The sequence below is a fragment of the Micromys minutus genome (assembly GCF_963924665.1).
Source record: "Micromys minutus genome assembly, chromosome: 1".
Taxonomy (NCBI): Eukaryota; Metazoa; Chordata; class Mammalia; order Rodentia; family Muridae; genus Micromys; species Micromys minutus.
The window spans coordinates 77298916-77318883 of NC_137969.1; the positions used below are offsets into that span (position 1 = coordinate 77298916).

At 36.9% G+C, this 19968-nt stretch overlaps 1 protein-coding gene across 2 annotated transcripts in view; it reads right to left on the bottom strand.

The window, feature by feature from the left end:
* KIFAP3 (kinesin associated protein 3) overlaps positions 1-19968 on the bottom strand; it is a 110380-nt gene that overhangs the window by 56561 nt on the left and 33851 nt on the right. For both annotated transcript variants that reach the window (XM_080932881.1, XM_080932882.1), the window contains exon 11: positions 7155-7255. In XM_080932881.1, the coding sequence (XP_080789007.1) occupies positions 7155-7255 (101 nt within the window). The remainder of the gene's footprint in view (positions 1-7154; positions 7256-19968) is intronic.

Consider the following 19968-nt stretch of genomic DNA (forward strand, 5'->3'; position numbering starts at 1 on the left):
GAATACAGATTTCCAAATTACACTTCAGCTCGTTTAAGGAGTTAAAAATATTGCCTGGAAACTGGGCAGTCCAAGCAAAGCAAACTGCTCATACAAACGTGACAGGGCAGCAAGAACACAGTTGTTCTAAAGGACTGAAAGAAGCCAGATGTGGCTGCAGAAAGCAAAGGCTGAGAAAGTAACGCCAGATCCTATAGGGCCTGTAAGCCTAAGGACTCTGGGCTTCATCCTAAGGATACACAGAAGCTACTAAAAGTCTCTGAGGAGGAATGGTGACAGATAAGAAAAGGTATATGTTAGGACAAACCATCTTCTGTGATGTACAGATTAGTCACATTTTATTTAAAGTTACACAGAAAGATTACACAAAAATAAAATAAGTAGAAAGTACTTCTCCATGTACACAGAGGAGAAGTCCAACTAAAACGATAGCAACCTGAGTTAGCTTGTCGTGCACAGGGACAGTACTGAATATAGGGGTGAGCACAGATACACTCATGGGAGAAAATTAAGGTAGGACTTAATAACTGGATGAAGATGACTCCTGGGACGCTGCTGCCAACATCTAGGAAGAAGACTGCAAGCTAAAAAGGAGAAAGACTTTTCTCTGCTATGTTGGAGTTAAAGCTGCCATAATCTGAGAAAAGAAAATCAGAGAGAGAGAAAGAGAGGACTTGGATAGTATCAAAGAGAAGTCAAGTCAAAAAAGTATATATTAAGGTATATATGCCAATGGCAATTTGTTTACTGATCGGTTGATGATGTGTATATGCATGTGCTTCTGTGGGTGTGTGTGGATGTGTGAGGAGGCACGGAGCCAATGATCCTTGTTCAGGTGCTGTGCATCCTGCTGTGTGACACAGTCTCTTGCTGGAGCCTGGAAGTCCCCACATGGGTGGCTGAGGAGCAGCCCAGACCCCGACTCATGCGCCACCACCCTCACCTTTTCTTTTTTATAATATGGGTTCTAGAAATCAAAAGTTGGGACTCTGTGATTGTGTGGCAGACATTTTTACTGACTGAACTATCTCCCCAGCATTAAGCCAGTATCCATAAATTAGATTTGTTATGAAAGACATTGTCCATAAAATGGAAGAAGTGAGCAAATTTGTATGATTCAGAAAACATTCTTCTATTATGGGGAAATCAACAAGTTAAAGTAGAGCATATTAAGTAAAGATATTTTTGGAAAGTAAAAGTTGCTTGTAACAGAAAAAGATAAGACAAAAATATGTAAAAAATATATACAATAAAGTTATATAAAATCCTCTAAGACATATAACTAAATATTCTCATGTTATATTTTAGGATAAAATCTTCTAGAACCATACACTTTTATTAATCAGATTTATTATTTTTAACTATTTTTTATTTTTTGAGATTATAATTACATTATTTCTTTCATTTCTTTTCTTCCCTCCAATCTCATGTATTTTCTCCCAAACACTCTCTTTCAAATTCATAGTCTCTTTTTATTTAACTATTGCTTTGTATATATCAAAGTAAGTTTTTATTTTAGAACTCATTTTGCAAACTACAGTTTTAATTAGTGTCTATGTTAGCTTCAGATATCTCCAACAAGGTCAAAAATCAATAGTTTTTATTCTTAGCAAAAAAGTTTGAAAACAAAATTAAGAACACTATTTCAATTCCAACTGTCATGCGCAGTTCTAATAACATGGTAGTAACCCATGTGCAGGAACTCTCTGTCATGCAGAACCACTGACATGTACTATGTCCTCCCCAGAGGGCAGGTCACAGACCACAAATGTGTCACTAATGAATCTCTGAGTAAAAGATCATTAACACTTAGTTATGTTGTACTATAAAAAGACTCTACAGCAAAATAAAATGATCTTAATTTACTTGTTATACATTTAACAGATTTGCTGTCAGCCAATTAAGAAATAAATAAATTAGCAAATATGTGGGTTATTATTCATTGATTAATATAACGTTTCATACTATAATTCAAAATGTGTTACTATCTTCAAAACTTTTACCAATATGAAACCTTTTATAATAAAAATTTATCCTACTGAAGCAATTCTTTAAGAAGGTAAACTAAACTATATATTGTAACAAATATTTACTTCAAATTAGCCTTTGAAGTTTAAAAATTCCCTTTGAAAAATGAGGTTACATGTGATATGTTTAGAAGCTATGGATTAAAAAAATAATTTCCTTGCTAAATCTCTTGTAGAAACAAACAGGGTTTTAAAAGAATGTATGGTTTGGAAACTTGTACCTCATCTCCAAAACTGAGAGAAAATTTAAGAAGGAGTGAGATGTGTTCTAATAGAAAATCATTGTTTCTTCATAATAAAAACACTTCCATTTTAAAACACTCCAATTTAAAACCAGCTTAATTCAAACTAAGAGCCATGCTGCAGTCGTCTTTGATTGCTACCCATGGCACTTCAAACACAAAGGTAATTACTGACAACTAGGAAATATTAAAGCTAGATTTGTTCTGTTCTAAGTGTCTGTTTTCATCTTTTACTAATCTAACAGGAAAGCACTGAAAGGTCTTCAGCCTCTGCAATGAAGAAGCAATAGTGTTCAATCAGACAAGTCCCATATTGAGTATCAGATACCAAAGGCCCAAGACTGAAACCACTGTGTCTAGACTCTCTGGCACCTGACTTCACTTATTTAGCAGTGACCAGAGGCCAACCCCACAGCTCTCTGTATTCTCATACACCTCTACCACCCCACCCCCTGCCTAAACATCTTTGAATGATTATGCCAGAACCGAGCATGCCGCAGGAATCTCTTCTGACTGGCTACTCCCTAGCTCTCCTGTTTGAAGTGATGCTCTGGTTTCTGAACTCAGCAGATAATGGCAGCAAGAGCAAAGAGGGCTGTCAGAAAGGACGTTTACCAGCATTCAGCTAAAAAGAAGCATGTAGATCAAAGTAGGGCCAGACCGGACAACTGCGGTGGAAAACATGTGGATCACTCTGAGGACTCCTGCATGCTGTTCTAGGGCAAAATATTAAATAACACCATGACATCACTGCCTAACCATGTGCTTTGATTGGCCATTCTATTACCAATAAATACTTTATAAGCATCTGGATGGAATTTGCACCTATTTAAACAAAACATGCAGCTCAGAGTTCTAAATAACAATGAACTGTTAATGTGTACTTTTAACTATTATTAGACTACAACCATTAACTCCTGGTTATCCAAATGTGCTTACCTGAAACAATCCACCCTCTGAGCCCATTAAGATCATAAAAAACGATGGCCTGAACTCAGATTGTAAGGAATGATATGTAGGGGAAGAAGATGAGAACACACTGAATAATTACAGGCAGTAAAGGACTAAGAAAGCAAAGTGAATCAAACTGAGTGAGATTATGAGAATGCTGCATGCAAGATCGCCTTCTCTGGACACTTAATATCTTCAGAAAGTGAGCTCTAATCTAATTACAGGGCTATTCTTAAAACACTTACACTGCACTGTGAATGAGTAGAAATAAAGTGTCACATTTTACTACAAGTTATACTTTTATTTATTTACAGTCTAGACAACGTGTGTGTGTGTGTGTGTGTGTGTGTGTGTGTGTGTGTGTGTGTGTGTGTGTCATATTACATAATTAAGAGGCAATGGGAGGGGAAGGGGGATGGGATTGGTGGAAGGGGATAATTTCTGAAATGTAAATACAGAGAATATCCAATAAAAAGAATATAATCACACTAAACATTCAGGAATCACTGCTGAGCCACTGCAGTCCTGCCTTCAGTTACCAAGCCTCTGAAAAACTCAGGTAATACTTGAAGATCTTTCTTTTTAATCTTTAAATAAAATTAATATCAATAACCCCCCTCACACTGGCCTGCAGACACTACCACCATAACAGGGCTTTCTTTAACACACAGGTCAATGGGTGTGTTGTCAGGAGTGGGCTTCCAGCCCCACTGGAGCCATAAATGCTGCCCTGACAAAAGTACATTTTCAATTTCTCAAGGAAATACTCTAACTTCGTTTTATTTTTTATTTGCCTTTCATTATCCTTTTATTTTGCAATGAACAGTGGGTGGCAACAAAAATGTTAGCTTTTCCCTAGGTAGGTCAAAATTGGACACCGTGAGATAAGGGTTATAGGCTAAACAGTACTCAGGAATAACAATCTATAGACTATCACTTGGTTTTATTAAAACATTACCTCATCCTAAACACTTTCAAGATATTCACAATATAATTTGGCATGCATAATCTTACAATTTCTCAAAAAATTAAAATTTCATAAAGTTAAAAGAACTAAGAGAACAAATTAAAAAATATCATAAAACCTATAAATTGTCAAAACTTAAATGGGTTTTAGAAGATTTGGCTTATGAAAAATACATGATAAATGTTTTTAAAATTCCACCATCAACATGTGTGGTATCAGAACACTGTCAAGTAATACAGAGGAAGTGTATTTTTCAAAAGGATGGAGACTTCGTATACACTAAATTTGAAGCCGCAACCACAACATGTCTAAGAAAATCAAACTAAACAGGCTCTTCTTTGTAGTCATTCACAGTTTCTTTTTATATCTGAAAACATACATTCTACAAGAGTAGGATAACTCCAATTTCTACCTCTTCCTGATTTATTTATTTCTCTTTCAATGTTATTGTTTTCAAAAACCTAAATCTGGGTAAAAAGTCATTCTTTGAGAGAATTTTTTTGGGGCCGTTTTCTTACTAACATCCTGTAGCCAATGAAGCTCAGATCCTGCAAAGCAGAAGTTTCTGTAACTGTTGGAGGCAGGCTGCAGTGAATTACCTGCAACCTCGATTGAATATGGTTCCTGTAAACATGCTGGACAGTTTGATTACACTGTCATGAGTTACCAGCTGATTCAGGTTACCTTATGAAGACATGTCCTACTGATAAGACATACTATGACTTATTTGACGGACATCTATTTGCTACAAACACTCAATGAGCTTACTCTCTAACACAGAGGCTAAGATACAGTCCTTTGAAATAGCATCAATTTTAAATGCATGTAAGGACAAGGTTAAAATTCTGGAAACACAAATTTACTTCTGATTCATTAATCCAGAACGAACAGAAGGACATCAATTAGAAATAGTGGAAAAATAAACCTGAGCCGATTTTTTACGGGACAAGTGGTCCAGCAGGAGTTACTGAAAGGGGAGCCAGTCTTGTTCTCTGTGTTTCCACAGCCTCATGTTTATTGTATGTGTGTATATTGTCTGGATTTTCTTTTGTTATTTTAGGAAACTCTTCTATAAAACTAATATGGTAAAATACCAACCAGTGTTCCAAGCATCCTGGTTGCATGTTATTAGAGCTTCATTTACTGGTGACTAATGGATGGAGAATCCATGAATATAATGTCCCTGAGAATATAATCACTAAACCTCTAGCTTTATTAGTCTGTAGGTAAGATATATTAAAATCAGTATATTTCCTTAAGACTTACAGACCTAACACATGAAATGTATCATAGAGCTGAATCATAGAAAGTCATTCTTTCAAACAGCACCATAAAAAAAAAAGAAGAAGAAGAATCCAGATGAGGCATTTTGCTATCAAAGAAAGCACAGTACTTAAAACTGACAACTATAAACAAATAAAATGGCATGGGACAAACATGGAAAATACATGACAGTTAAGACAACACAAAATCAATCTTATTTATCAATAATATTAACATGCCACTAGAAAAGTTGAATTAAAATTTTAGAATAGATACTGAGCAGATGAAAAATGTTCACCTTCACAAATATTCTGGAAATGCAAATACATCAAAATTTCGAAGCAGCACATTTCATAGAAATAGTGTCAATCATTATTGTTAAGGGTGAAAGGTGCTTAGAAATATAAACATCCTTTTCAGAAGCTAACTGGGCTCTTCCTTTTTGATCTAGGTATCTAGCTATGAACTGAAGCTAAAGGAAACTCAAAGAAGTAGATGGTCACTCAGGACTGCAAAGATGTGGACAAGCATTCATGACTAATTCGTGTGCTTATATATGTTGATGTTTTATGTGATAACCTACAAAAAAATCTAAGCACATAATTTAACAGAATTTAATTGTGGTTATCAAGCACATTATACAACTATTAGAGATAGTTTGTGGAGAATATTCAATTGCAAGAGTACACATATGATCCATTCATGAAATCATACATGAAGATGTTGTATGTGATGTAATCAAATACATTATTACTTTCATAATGTGTAAGGCGGGTGAAGGGATGGCTCAGCAGTTAAGAGCACAGGGTGCTCACCCAGAGGTCCTGTATTTGATTCCTGTCACCTCAATGATGGCTCACAACTGTCTGTAACTCTAGTTCCAAGGGATTGGAAACCCTCTTCTGGGCTCTGTGAGTACTGTGTATGTGTAGTGTGCAGTCAGGGAAACCTCATATACATATAAAATGTAAAAGGGTACCAAGGTGTTACCTATCCTTGGAATATGGCTGATGACTCTGCATTTGTTTTGAGACAGGCATCAAACACTTTAGGTAGATCACATCTAGCCACTATCCCGCATGTCCATCCCTAGTTCTGCCCATCCAATTTTTTTTAATAAAAATTATATTATTAGTATTAAGGAGTAGTTTAAGAAATAGAAGATCTAAGAGATAAGAGTGAAAATACTGATAGATCTTTAAAAATGATTTAGTGTTTTATTCTTTAAACTGGGTCTTTGAGGATTCTGCACAGGTGTTTTGATCACATTCACCCACTTCCTCCAACTCTTCCCAGACCACACTCCCTCCCCTACCACTGCTTTCACCCAATTCGATTTTCACATATCTAATTGTGGTGCTAATGTATTCTTCAATGTGTGGACTACTGTGTGTATGTGTGGTCATTCTTGAAGAAAACCAACTCTCTCCTAACAGCTATCTATTGCTAAGAGCTCCCTGGCCAGGGACAGGACTTCATGTCTACCTTCCTCTCCGTAGCTATGCTTGCTCTGGTTTCAGACTGCAAGGACTTGCATATACTGTCGTAACTCTGATTCACTGGTGCCATGCTGTGTCTGGAGGAGTCTGTATCCCTCTATCCATCTATGACTTATGATTATTACAGTTCTTACATATGATGCATAAGCCTTGAGAAGAGATGCAATACAGACATGTAATTTATGTTTCCCTCACTTCTTCTTACCTGTGGTATGCAGTCAGTATATGCAAACATTGACTTAAAGCGGTCATCCATGCTTATATGGTAAAGCACACACATTGCTATTTGTTTGTAGTTTTCATTGCCTGAGAACAAGATAAACAAATCATAGAGACAATAATAGATGCCATACAATATATATACATATATATATATATATAGTGCTCAAATTTGTGAAGTTATATAGTCATATATATATATATATACCTTAATCAGGAAAACATGTTGAGCTCGTTATTTTAAACCTGAACATTGAATCACATGTATATTAACTATAAAGCATCAAACAGATGTCTAATTGATATATTTTTGGAAGAATAATTTAACTCCTAAAAATGTATTGTCCTCAGTAACCTATAATTAAGCAGATTAGATCATTAACCTCCCCTGTTGAATTGCAGTTGTTATAAACACCATAAACAAGCACATGTGAGCTCTAAGCAGTGAAACCTGGGACTTTACTGAATTGCTAAACAAGGACAATGGCAACAGGAGCATAAAAAAGTAAAAATTCACCGGAAACTACTAAAGCCAAAATTTTTTTGTAGTCTGGGGATTGTCCCTGGAGTTCTGAGGTACTGTTGCTCAAGGTTAGGTGTTTCACTCAGTGTCGATGGCTTGTCCAGCATGTGTAAGTGCTTCAGGTTGGTCCCAAGGCTAGTATGTACAACAAGGCAATTAATGACAAGAGTGACTAACAGTAACCACACACTGAGCATCTACCATGCAAAGGAGCCATACATCTGACACAGCACAGCACTGACTTCAGAATAATCTTCAAATCAATCTTATCGTCCTTCAGACGAGAAACCCCAAGCTTAGAGAAAGCAGGTACTTGTCATATAGCTATGGAAAAGCTGGGCAGATATTTAGACACAGGCCTGTCTGCTCTTAAAATGTCCTCCTAGATATAGTGGTTTTAAACATTTTGATGTCACAGGGAGGAACGTTTTGCTTTGTAAGATACTATTATCAGGTGACAAGAACTTTAAACATGAGATAATAAAATTATCTAATAAAAATTAGATAATAAAGTACATTTTTCAAGCAAAATTATTTTAAATTGAGGTAACATAGCTTTTAAAATTGGCTGATTTGGGCAATTCTGACAAGGTATAATCCCAGCTATTCCAGGGTGTGACAGGAAGTTCTCAAATTCAATGTCTGGTCTACATAGTAAGTCAATTTAGTAAGAACCCATCCCAATGTAAACAAACAGCTGAAAAATAGGACAGGAAGTTTCGCTCCTTGTTCAAGTGCTTGCTCAGCATGTGTACAAAACCCAGGCCGACTTTTATTTCTACCTAGACAAACTGCATATAACAGCAACAGAAATCACTCCTCTGAATAAAGCAAAACAGATTCATATACATTATATATTTCACATATGAAAAGACAAGTAAATATTTTTACTATAAATAAAATTATGGACTACTAATTCAATTACTTAGACTAGAATATATGTGGGGAAATATTTTACATCTAAAATAATATTTATTTCTCTTAATAATATTATAACAAGTCAAAATCTGACTACAGGAGAGAAGTTGTATCTTTGTTGTTGTTGCTGTTGTTTTGAGATAGTCTTTTTGTAGCCCTGGCTATTCTGGAACTCACTCTGCAGACCGGCTGAGCTCATAGAGATGCATCCACCCATCCCTCCTGGTGCTGGGGTTAAAGGCAGTACACCAAGTCAGTCTGATTTACTTTATGGTAGATTTCAGGTCTCTCTTACTTGACAATGAGAAAAGCTGCAGGAGACCTTAGAGGGAAATGGCATAGATGCAGACCGTCATCTTAAGTGTGAAGGTAAGAAATGATGTTAGAGATGATAGAGTAAGCCATCTTAAGAGGGAGGCCAGTAAGCTAACAGCTGTACAAAACATAGTAGTTCTGTCTATTATTTGAGGACATGAATTTTATTTGGAGCAAAGTATGGTGTAAAATACATGACATTCTAAAATAAAAGTAGGTGTTCCCTATGCCAACATTTTAAGATTGGAACAATCTACAATTCCTAGATTTTAATTATCATATTTTATATCTTGACACTTAATTATGTTTACCTGTCACAAAAATGTGTTTACATGGGTTTATATGTATAGACAGGAAAAATGTTTTCAATTCAGTTCTCTAAGAAGGCAGGTTTATCTTTATATTTAGGTAGACTATACTTGTCCAGTTTTAGCTTCCTTCCTTAAGATACTACACCCCCTTTCCTATTGGCTCTTGGAGATTCCTGTACTCTAATGGTTGCCATCTTCTTGTTCCTCCAGTCATTTTCTACAGGAATCAAGGTCAGGATGGTATGATTTTCTCACCACAATTCAGGATCCATAAACTCCACCTTACCCACTACAGCACTCTGTATTCTATGCACAGCAGGCCTTCCAAACAAACACTCCTCTAAGAGTTATTTATAGCAACTTTCCCTAATGGCATCCCAAGCAAAAACAGTGCCAGACACTGGCATGTTGGCATTGGTAAGGGCTCTGTGCATTTTGGGCAGAGCAGTGGACAGATGGACTATTTTGAGAAGTACATCTTAATACCTGATGTGAATTAGTCAAGTCTGTTTAAGCAATAAGGGCAGGGTTGAAAAAAGCAGCCTACTCATTATGATTCCTTTGGTATTTATGGCAATAAAAATGAATCATAATGAACCCACTGGCTATTAAATGCAGAGAAATAAGCACTTTGATAGGATTTCCACAGGAATTTACCGTTAACTAGCTGGATCATTATTTGAATGTGTTACTGAATTATCTTAGCATTTGTGTAGCCATTCTCCCCAAAATTGGTCATTCCCAGCTGAGGGCAGTTAATACCTTAACAAACTGGTCATTAACTCCAATAACTGATTTTGTGGGAATTATAGCACTTATAAAGTACATTCAAGAATTTACATGAAGTATTGCACCCTCTCCTTCTTTTAAAGAAATTTACAGCTGTAGTTCAGCTGGAGCAGCTACAGCAGGAAGAAAATCAGTTTTCTGAGCCGCTCTTATACTCGATTTTCTGCCAAGCAAGAAGCAAAACACATGCTGATCAGGTCTGAGTTTTAAAATGCCCTCATTTCTTTCATCTCTGAAGTGATCAGGGGAAACATCATTTAGCCACTCATTTTGTAAGACACTGGGGATTTTCCATTCACAGATCACTTCAACAGAAATGTGAATTTTGAACATTAGAATGTAAAATCAAATTTCTGCTCTTGTTACATACCCAGTTCAACATCACAGAACAGTGAAAACCCACACAATGAGCCACATTATTAGCCCGACTCTCCTTCCCTCCTATACCCCATGTCCTCTTAGTTAAAGAAGGGAAAAACAGAAACACACCTCTAGTAGAGCAGTGCAGCCCTGAGGTGACACATCACCCGAGATCTCACTTTGAATCCAGCATGCTGCAACCATCTTATCGAAGTCTAATACAGCATTAGAGCTACTAATGCCTATTAATAATGTACAGTATGAAGAATATGCCACAAGCTAAACCAACCTCTCAAAAGTTATCTGCAGCAATTATTGAATACAAATATCTTCTTATCAAAATGTACTAAAATGAATTAAAGATTATTATTGAAAATTATTTTTCTAGTGTTAGGGATTGAAACTAGAGCCTTGGCATGCTTGATAAGCACCTTATCAATGAGACACATCTTCAGTCCTAGAACGTCCTTAATAGATACTTTCATGAATGGTATGCTTAGTTTACTACAGCAAATATAAGTGAATTACTACTAATTGGTTTACAATGGAATGTGGACAAACCAATTTTAAGACTGCAGTTCTACTGGGTGGTCTTTGTTTTATAATTGACTTACTGACAGCAGCTAGATGAGCAACTGAACCAATCAACACAACACTTCTAAAGCAAGAGTTAAGTGGGAAAACTCAAGGCATCTACAGATTATGGTGATTAGCACAAACCAGGTTTAATATATCAAAATAAGAAATAAAATTCGTAAATCTACCATTATGCTAAACATAAATTTAAGCTAATTATACACTAATTATTTCATGGATTCTAATATTTAAAAATTACTCTAATATTCAGAACATGAATTCTCATTCCTTTAAACATGTTAAATTAATATTTCAACCTATCTTCAATTAGTTCCCTACCTTGTTTGTAATTATTTTATTATGTCCAGAGAATACTGTAGGAAGTTGTTTGTAATAAATCTTACTATTTGGCCGACTTCAGATACAAATGATAAAGACCAAAATAAATCCCTTAACAAGAGCCACTTTCTAGCCCAGAGTTTAAACTATCCACTTAATGTGCCAAATTTCACTATGTAGCAAGGAGACACCCAGGCAATATTCACACACAGGATTGGAAACAGCTGGTGACAGACAATCTTAGGGGAAAGGCTCCTTGATTTAATTGGGAAAACAGGAGGAAGCATACATTTTAACTGCCATTAATAACTTCAAGCATCTTGATATGGTTGTGCCTCAGCCTGACGGAGACATGTGCTTTCTGTTAAAGTGTTTGCCACATCTGACCCTGGTGTTTGCTCATTGATCAGGTAAGAAAATGTAGGCTTATTTACAGGATAGATGAGGTCTATTCAGACTCAACAATGCAGTAGTCTATGAGAAGCTGCCTTTTGAAACAGATGTGTGAAATTCCTAACCATTGCTAATAGCCAGGCAAAACCAACTACTCTTTTAAAGAATGAACTTATTTTCATAAAGAAAACCCTCAAAAAGCAAATTAATTTCAAATAACTGAGTTGAAAAACATTAATCTGACCATTTCCAGTTTTTAATAAGCAATTCTAAAAAACCCACTTCCAAAGCACTTTTGGTCTTTTACAAAATACACACATTTTATTTATTCATAATGTTGGTAAACTGAAAATTACACACACACACACACACACACAAATTCAACCTGGTGGGAGAACTTCAAAGATAGTTTGAATCTAACAGTGTCAGCTTTTTTAGGCTGTATGATAGAATGGTCATAAGAAATAAGAGTAAAGTCATAAGAAATAAATAAAGTTTACAGTCCAACAACACCTGCTAGTGATCTCCAACAATACGTAAAATCAGATTTGTCTACACCAGGACAATCAAACATTTGTCACTTAACTTTTGAACTACATTAACTATCTACCTGCTGACAAAATCTTCCTACAGCTTAGTAAAATGTCCTGAAACAGACTGCCTGGATGCAGTATGGGCAAAAATAAACCAGGGACTGCTGTCACCCTCAAAGCCAGGTCTGGTTCTGCTTCTAGAGTGAGAACCACCGTGTCAGTTAGAAACCCTGAAGTCCCACATGTGCCTTGAAGACTATGTGCTAACAGCACTCCCACTGAGACCGTGCAGCAGGTGCGATGTAAGCTTTGCAACCTAGAGAGCACAGTGAGGTTACTTCATGCACAGGCCAACCAAAGAAACAATGACATGATCACACCCTAAGGCTTGTGTAGACTGAAGTTTGATTCAAGGTTTAAATTATGGAGAGAAAAAAAAAAAGAGACAAAATAGTCACTTTTTCTGGGTATAATGGCAGATCCTGTGATCTAGCACTTAGAGATCTGAGGCTAGCCTATGCAGAAAGCAAGACCACATCTTTAAAAAGAAAAAAAAAAAAGTAAGAAAAAGATGAAGTACACATGTATGTAAAATATGTGTACAGAAAAGCTTCATGCAAATAGTACTGAGAGCCATGCCTGAATCAGACAGAGTGGTTCTGAAGGTTACAGGAGAAAATGCATGAATTAATTTTTTAGGTTAATTTACATATAGGTTCATAAGTTGTACATTAAAATGCTTAATATATACTAATCTCAAATTATGTAAAATATAAATCCAATTCTTCAATTTTAAGAGAAACATTCTAATTTCATTTATAAATGAAATAAGTAGTTATCCTAGGGCACTAATTAATTGTTGTAACTTCTAAGTACGTATTTTCTACATTTTTAACTGTGTATCTGTGTCTACGGGGTTGTGTGCACAAGAGAACAGGTACCTAGAGACAGAGGCGTCAGCTCTCCAGGAGCTGGTGTCACTGGCTATGTCATCCACCTGACATGGGTATTAGGAATAGAACCTGCGTTCTTTGTAAAAGCAGTCAGTGCTCTCAACCACTGAGCCATCTCTCCAGCCCCACATTTGAATACTTTTATTTTGCTAAGTCTAGAGTAACCCTATATGTATTTGAGTAGTGCTCTTAAACTACTTCAATTTCTGAGCTTATTCATTTAAGTACTAATAACAGATTAAACTAAGCACTGTTCAGTGGGCCACACTTGGAATATGACTCCTGTCCTTACACAGTATGTTAATGGAAGTGAACTTAGTGAAATTAAGGTACTGCTGTGATGCTGAGGAAGGTAGAAATAGATGACACAGATGGGCTTGTTCCTACCACATGTCCCTGTGCTACCATTACCCTCTCTCTCCTTTCCTCATCTTTATCACAATGAACATTCGTAGGACTTTCTAAGTACAGAATTAATACATACTACTTCTCACATCAGATAGTCTGAATAATCTCTTGGGATAGGTCCTAGTTTATTTCCTTCCTTTCTAAACAGGATGACAGGCTGAGTGAGGACCAACTGACTTACCTAATGCCACTGAGCCAACAGAGGGCTGGGGAACGTGGAGTGTACTGCTCTCTAGTGTTCCTCTCCTCCTACCCATCTAACACACCGAACACTGGCAGCCTACCAAGTGCCTGACCATGTCCTAGGAACACAGAAGGAAGGAATGGTGATAAAACTACTTTCATGAAGCTTACAGTACTAGAAAACTGATGGGCAGAGGCAGGAGGTCACAGGTTGATAATAAAGCAAGAGGAAAAACAAGATAACTATATAAAATATATGACAATTACAAAGTATAGGGAAAAACAAAGCTGGAGTAAAGGGACATCAAGACCCAAAGTTTAAAAACGTTATTAAAATTAAGCAGACACTGAAGCAGTAAGGAGACCACTAGGCCACACGGAATAGGAGGAATTGTCATTTTAGGCAAAGGAATGAGAACCACCGAAGAATGAGTGTTTCCTGTTGAGTTCAGCCCAGGAAGCCAGTGTCGCCCCTGGAGAAGGGAGGGAGAAAACACAGCACATGCATCTCTGGTGGGCGCCAAAAGGGCTCTCTTACTGGAAGATGTAAAAAGTTACTGGAGGGTTTTGTTCAAAATTTGTGTTTAATTTCTTTGTTTTTTATTGTTTTGTTTATTATTTTATCTGGCTGTTTTCATGTGTGTGTACCACATGCGTCTGGTGATTGTGGAGGTCAGAAAAATGTGTTGGACCCCCTGAAACTGGAGTTATAAACAGTTGTAAACCACTATGAGGGTACAGAGAACTGAACCTCAGTCCTTGGAGAGCAACTAATGGCTGTACCAGCTTAACCAACTCCCCAGCCCCCATTGGAGGTCTTGAGTAGAGAATGACCTTAGTTAATAGAATCGTTTTGTATCTGTGCTAACAGACTGTAGGGCAAAAGAGTGTAAACACAAAATCAGTTAAAAAGCTACTAAATTTAATCAGAAGAGAGGGTTTTGGCTGGGAGTAGGGTAGTAGTGGTCATATTTTAAAAATAGAGCAGACCATTTGGATATAGAGTCAGAGAAAAAAGAAGAGTTAAGGCCACAATCCCCCAGTTGGGGCATGTTTAACTAAAAAGATGAAGTTATCATTTATTGAAAAGAGAGAAATCTAGAAATACTAAGCTTATGCTTAGGTCAGGTAGAGACTGGGAGCTTCATTCTGAACACAGTAAGTCTTCAAAGCTAACAAAACTTATAAATTATGATGTTTGGAGTAGAGGCATCAGTGAGGAGGCTGGGATCATGTACTATTTTATTTATGTTTGGGAGTCATCCTTACAGGGAGTATTGAGATAGAATGGACAAGACACTAGAGTAGCTGTACAGCTAGAAGACAAACACCGGGCTGCATTCTAATGTGTGTAGCCTGGGAGGTGAGGTGGAGGCAGAGGCTGAAAAAGACTGGGAGCAGAGCTGGCAGGGAAAGTCTAAAGGCACCACAGCCCGTACAACAGGAGACAACAATTCAAGGAGGTGGCAGTGGCGGAAACCTTTTTCTTAGTTTAGGGGTGGTTGTATAGAGGTAAGAGATGGAGGTGAAGATGGTAAAGTATATGGAACAATAAGGGTAGGGAGAAAAAAGGAGGAGAGGGGGTGGGAGGAACAGGGAGGAGGAAAGACGTGGGGAAGCAGGCAGAAATGAGGTAATAATGTCCTTATCTTCATTCTCAGCTCATTTCCTCTGTGTTCCTGACAAGGTAGAAGCAGTTCAAAACAAAGGCAGCTTCCATGGCTTCCCTCCCACCCGCATCTGCTCTGCAGCTGCATTTCTTTACAGTGTGTGGATGAGCCAGCCCTCTCTCCAGACCATGCTTCCTGCCTGTGGTCCTGTCCCAAAGATGGGATATTAAAGACAAAGTGGAGGAACATAATTCTCATCTACTCGCATGTTGCTCATCAGAATTTATCGTATGATGCTGACCCTACTGTACTTAGGACCTTCTGACTCCTCCGTCATTGATGCCTCTTTCAATTCCACATAGCACCAAATAACCTGAAAAACATGGACAAAGAACAAGGCAGGTGCTCTAACAAACATCTGAAAATAAAATGTCTGGGAAAAGTGAGAGCGTTTGTGGCATTAGCTATATAAATATAGAAATATTTGTAAGAACATGGATGGGATATTAAAGAAAAACATAAATAAATGTAATAAAAAATCAAAATCTAAGTAAGAAAAATCACATACACAAAACTCATCCCCCCACCCCAAATCACACTGATTTGAAGCTAGTGCATTACTACTGCAGAATCAGGCGCCTGAGTCAGAGGTGACAATTTTAAAGCAGTGTTCCAATGCAGTGGTTTCAAAGCGTGAACGTAACCATAAGTAAGGTGGCCTCAAAATCACAGCATTTTAATAAGAGTTCTGTGTAGTCCTTTCCTACTTCATTTAAAAGGACTTTCTAGTTTTTAAATTCTCGTTTTCTTATAGATGTAAAGCTGGTTTATATAACATATGATACAAGAGAAGATTTTCAAAGGATATATTTGAGCCAGCCTCTGACTAGTGAGGAGGAATGAATCTAAAAAGGTATGTAAAATGCAGGACAGGGCATTCTTCTTACTATTTGGGAGAGGGGTGTGAAAATTATGCTAAAACGTGGCAGGTTTATTTGTTTCCACAAATGCAAAGATGCACTTATTTAAGATGAGACATGTATATTTAAGTTTATTTTTAGTTTAATTTAACTTCCTTTAAAATTAAGGTAACATTTTAAAAGCTGATATAAAACTCAGAACATTGTTCAATTTAATGTCCTTCAACAGAAGAATGGATACAGAAAATATGATACGTGGTACATTTACACAATGGAGTACTATTCAGCTATTAAAAACAATGACTATATGAAACTCTTAGGCAAATGGATGGAACTAGAAAATATCATCATGAATGAGGTAACCCAGTCACAAAAGAACACACATGATATGCACTCACTGATAAGTGGATTCTAGCCCAAAAGCTCAGAATATCCAAGAAACAATTCTCAGACCATATTAAACTCAAGAAAAAGGAAGACCAATATGTGGATGCTTCAGTCCTTCTTAGAATGGAGAACAAAAACTCTCGGGAGGAAATACAGGGACAAAGTGTGGAGCAGGAACTCAAGAAAAGATCCATCCCATATGCTGTCACCAAACACATGCACTATTGCTGATGTCAAGTAGTGCTTACTGGCAAGAGCCAGATATGGATGCCTCCTCAGAGGCTCTGTCAGAGTTATACTGATAGAGAGGAGGATGCTTGCAGCTAACCATCAGACCGAATACTGGGACCTCAATGAAGGAGCTAAAGAAAGGACTGAAGGAGCTGAAAGGGTTTGCAACTCCATGGGAAGAACAACATTATCAGCCAACCAACCCAGAGCCCCCAGGGACTAAAACACCAACCAATAAGTACATGGAGGGACCCATGGCTCCAGTTGGCATACGTAGCAGAGAATGGCACTGTCTGGCATCAATGGGAGTAGAGGCCATTGGTCTAGTGATGGCTCATTTTCCAAGTGTAGGGGAATGCCAGGGCAATGAGGTGGGAGTGGGTGGTTGGGAGTGGGAGCACCTTCATGGAAGCAAGGGGAGGGGGGATGGAAGAGGGAGAGAAAGGGGATAACATCTGAAATGTAAATACAGACAATATCTAATAAAAATGATAAAAAAAAGTATACCAAAGCACAGCAGTAAAGTTCTAACTTTAGAAACTGGTGTACAGCAATTCTTTCAGCGTGTGGTTACTGCAGTTATGAAATGCAAACCTCTTACAGCACAGCCGAGGCTGGACCTGGTGTCAGCACATTTCATAGGAACCAGTGCTTCAATTGACCAGCCTCTTCAAATGTTTTCATTTCAGCTGGGTATCTAGGTTTGTTTCTGTGCTGATGTTAGTCTCAGACATATAGTTTTTAACTTATAAAACATCTTTGCAAAGCCACAGAGAATCTCAAAAAACATGTGCCTGGTACATTAGTAAACTGTAAACCATATTTTCAAGTTATTTTCCAGTAACATCGTCATACATTCCTTAGGGCGCTGATGAATGAATACATGGTGACAAGGAATTTCCATGTCATCTCCCGAACTTGACTATTCTGACATAAGGAAGCACTTTTGAGACACATCAATGCCACATGGCTTAAGGAGCTTTGGCAGGAGATTATTTTTTTTTGATAGTTTGAATCTTACATGAGCCAGAAAACCAAACCAAAGCAAAACAAAAAACCAAAACCCAAAAACCTTTAAACACTTTTAGAAAGTCAGCACCACCAAAAGCCTAGCCAAGGTTTCTGTCTAACTGGGACTGCTACAGTCACGCCATAGACAGCAGCATGTGACACACCTCCCTGATGGTCAGGTGACCAGACACAGAAGCTCCGGGTGACAGTGCAGACAGGACAGAAATTGACTTGGTTAAACAGGAATAAGCAAAGGACACTTACAAAATATTAAGAAAGTAACAGAAAAAAGGCACTCAGTAAGTCTGAAAGCAGTCAAGCAAAAGAACGACAAAGGAATATTTATTTATATGCAACATTGTTCATATAACCAAATACAATTTTGTAATCATTTAAGAATTAAAGCCTTTTGTTTTCTCCTTGATTAGGAACAGAACAAAAATATTCAAACAAACCAATTTTAGTAAAGACACACACACACACACACACACACACACACACACACACACACACACAAGCCCTAAATAATTTTTAGTATTTCTTATTATCAATTTCTTTATGTGTCTGTGGTATTAGAAAGAAAAGAAAGAGAAAAAACAAACTTCAAAATTTCTGAACAAAATACTTTATATGATAAAATCATATTAAGGTATTTTTGTTATATTTAATTTTTTGGTCCCCCAGCATTTAACACAAATGCTAAAAGAACCGATGTCTTTTCCTTTGCTTTAATGATTATTCAGACTATCCAACATTTTTAAGTGTTAGTATTACTTCAGCTCATTTTGCAACCACACTGAAATGTGTGTGGCCTTTAAGGTCAATCTCAGGGCAGCAGGGGTCTCTGCAGCAGTCCTATGCACAGGAAACAAAGAAGGGTGCCAGAGCTCTAAGATCCACAATTCAGTATACTTTAGTCAAATCACCTATTATTAATAGCAAGAAATTTTCACTATAGAGCCAACACATAAAGATAGTACAATTAAAATGGATAACACTTCCACTGGAACAGCATAAAAATCACCTCTGAAAACTTGCTCTACAAGCATGGCTCTACAAAAGTATTCAAAACCAAGGTATTCCCATTTTTCTTTTAATTTCTATTCCATGGAAATCACCCTTGGAGCATGCCAAAACATAACCTAAAATAACTTATTGTACAAAATGTTCAACACATTAAAATTATTTAAAAATAAAAAGAAATATAGGAAAAGATCACAAACTGATACTTCTGAAGATCTAGAGGAAAAGAAGTCTAACTATTTTCTGTTAAACATATTTTGGGGCTGAATATTAAATCAATCAGAGGACATAAAATTAATGAATACAAAAAATTATGTAAAAAATAAGAAAAACATGCATTACATATAGAAGAGATAAAAACTGTTATAAACATGTTACATTACACATACTAAATGAACAACTATGTATCATATATATACATGCAGATATATACAGTTGCCCCTCCCATACATATCCTATTCATGGGAGCATTGTGTTGCAACAATATTAAGTATGTATTACTATGAGTCAGAGCCCTAAGCTTTTCAAGTCCACAGCACTGGTAACAGTTTTTTACATAACTTGAAGACCAAACAGCAAACATGTTAAAGAGATCACTGAAAGACTCCACTGGGAAGCTTAGCTTCTTATGTTAGGAACTGAAGACTCAATTTTCTATACACATAACAATACACTAACAAAGTAATACCAGAAAATCAATATACCCAAAATGCAATTTTTTTGAGCAAAGCAAAGCAGGACAGTCAAAGAAAGCAGGTTTGTTCATTCACCAGTGTTATAAGCCCCGTGCAGAAAGCTGAAGACATTATCACCAGGATGAAAACCTTGGGGAATTTATTTGGAATTCAATTTTTAAAAATATACAATTCAAATAAGTACAGTTGTCAGTTTCGAAAATCTCAGGAGATTGGAAAGAACACGTTGTCAGAGGGGAGGGAAGCTGCTGCTCTCCACATGCTGCTAGTACAAAAGAAACGATGGCTTAGCAGAAGGAAAGAAACCTACATTAAAGAAAAA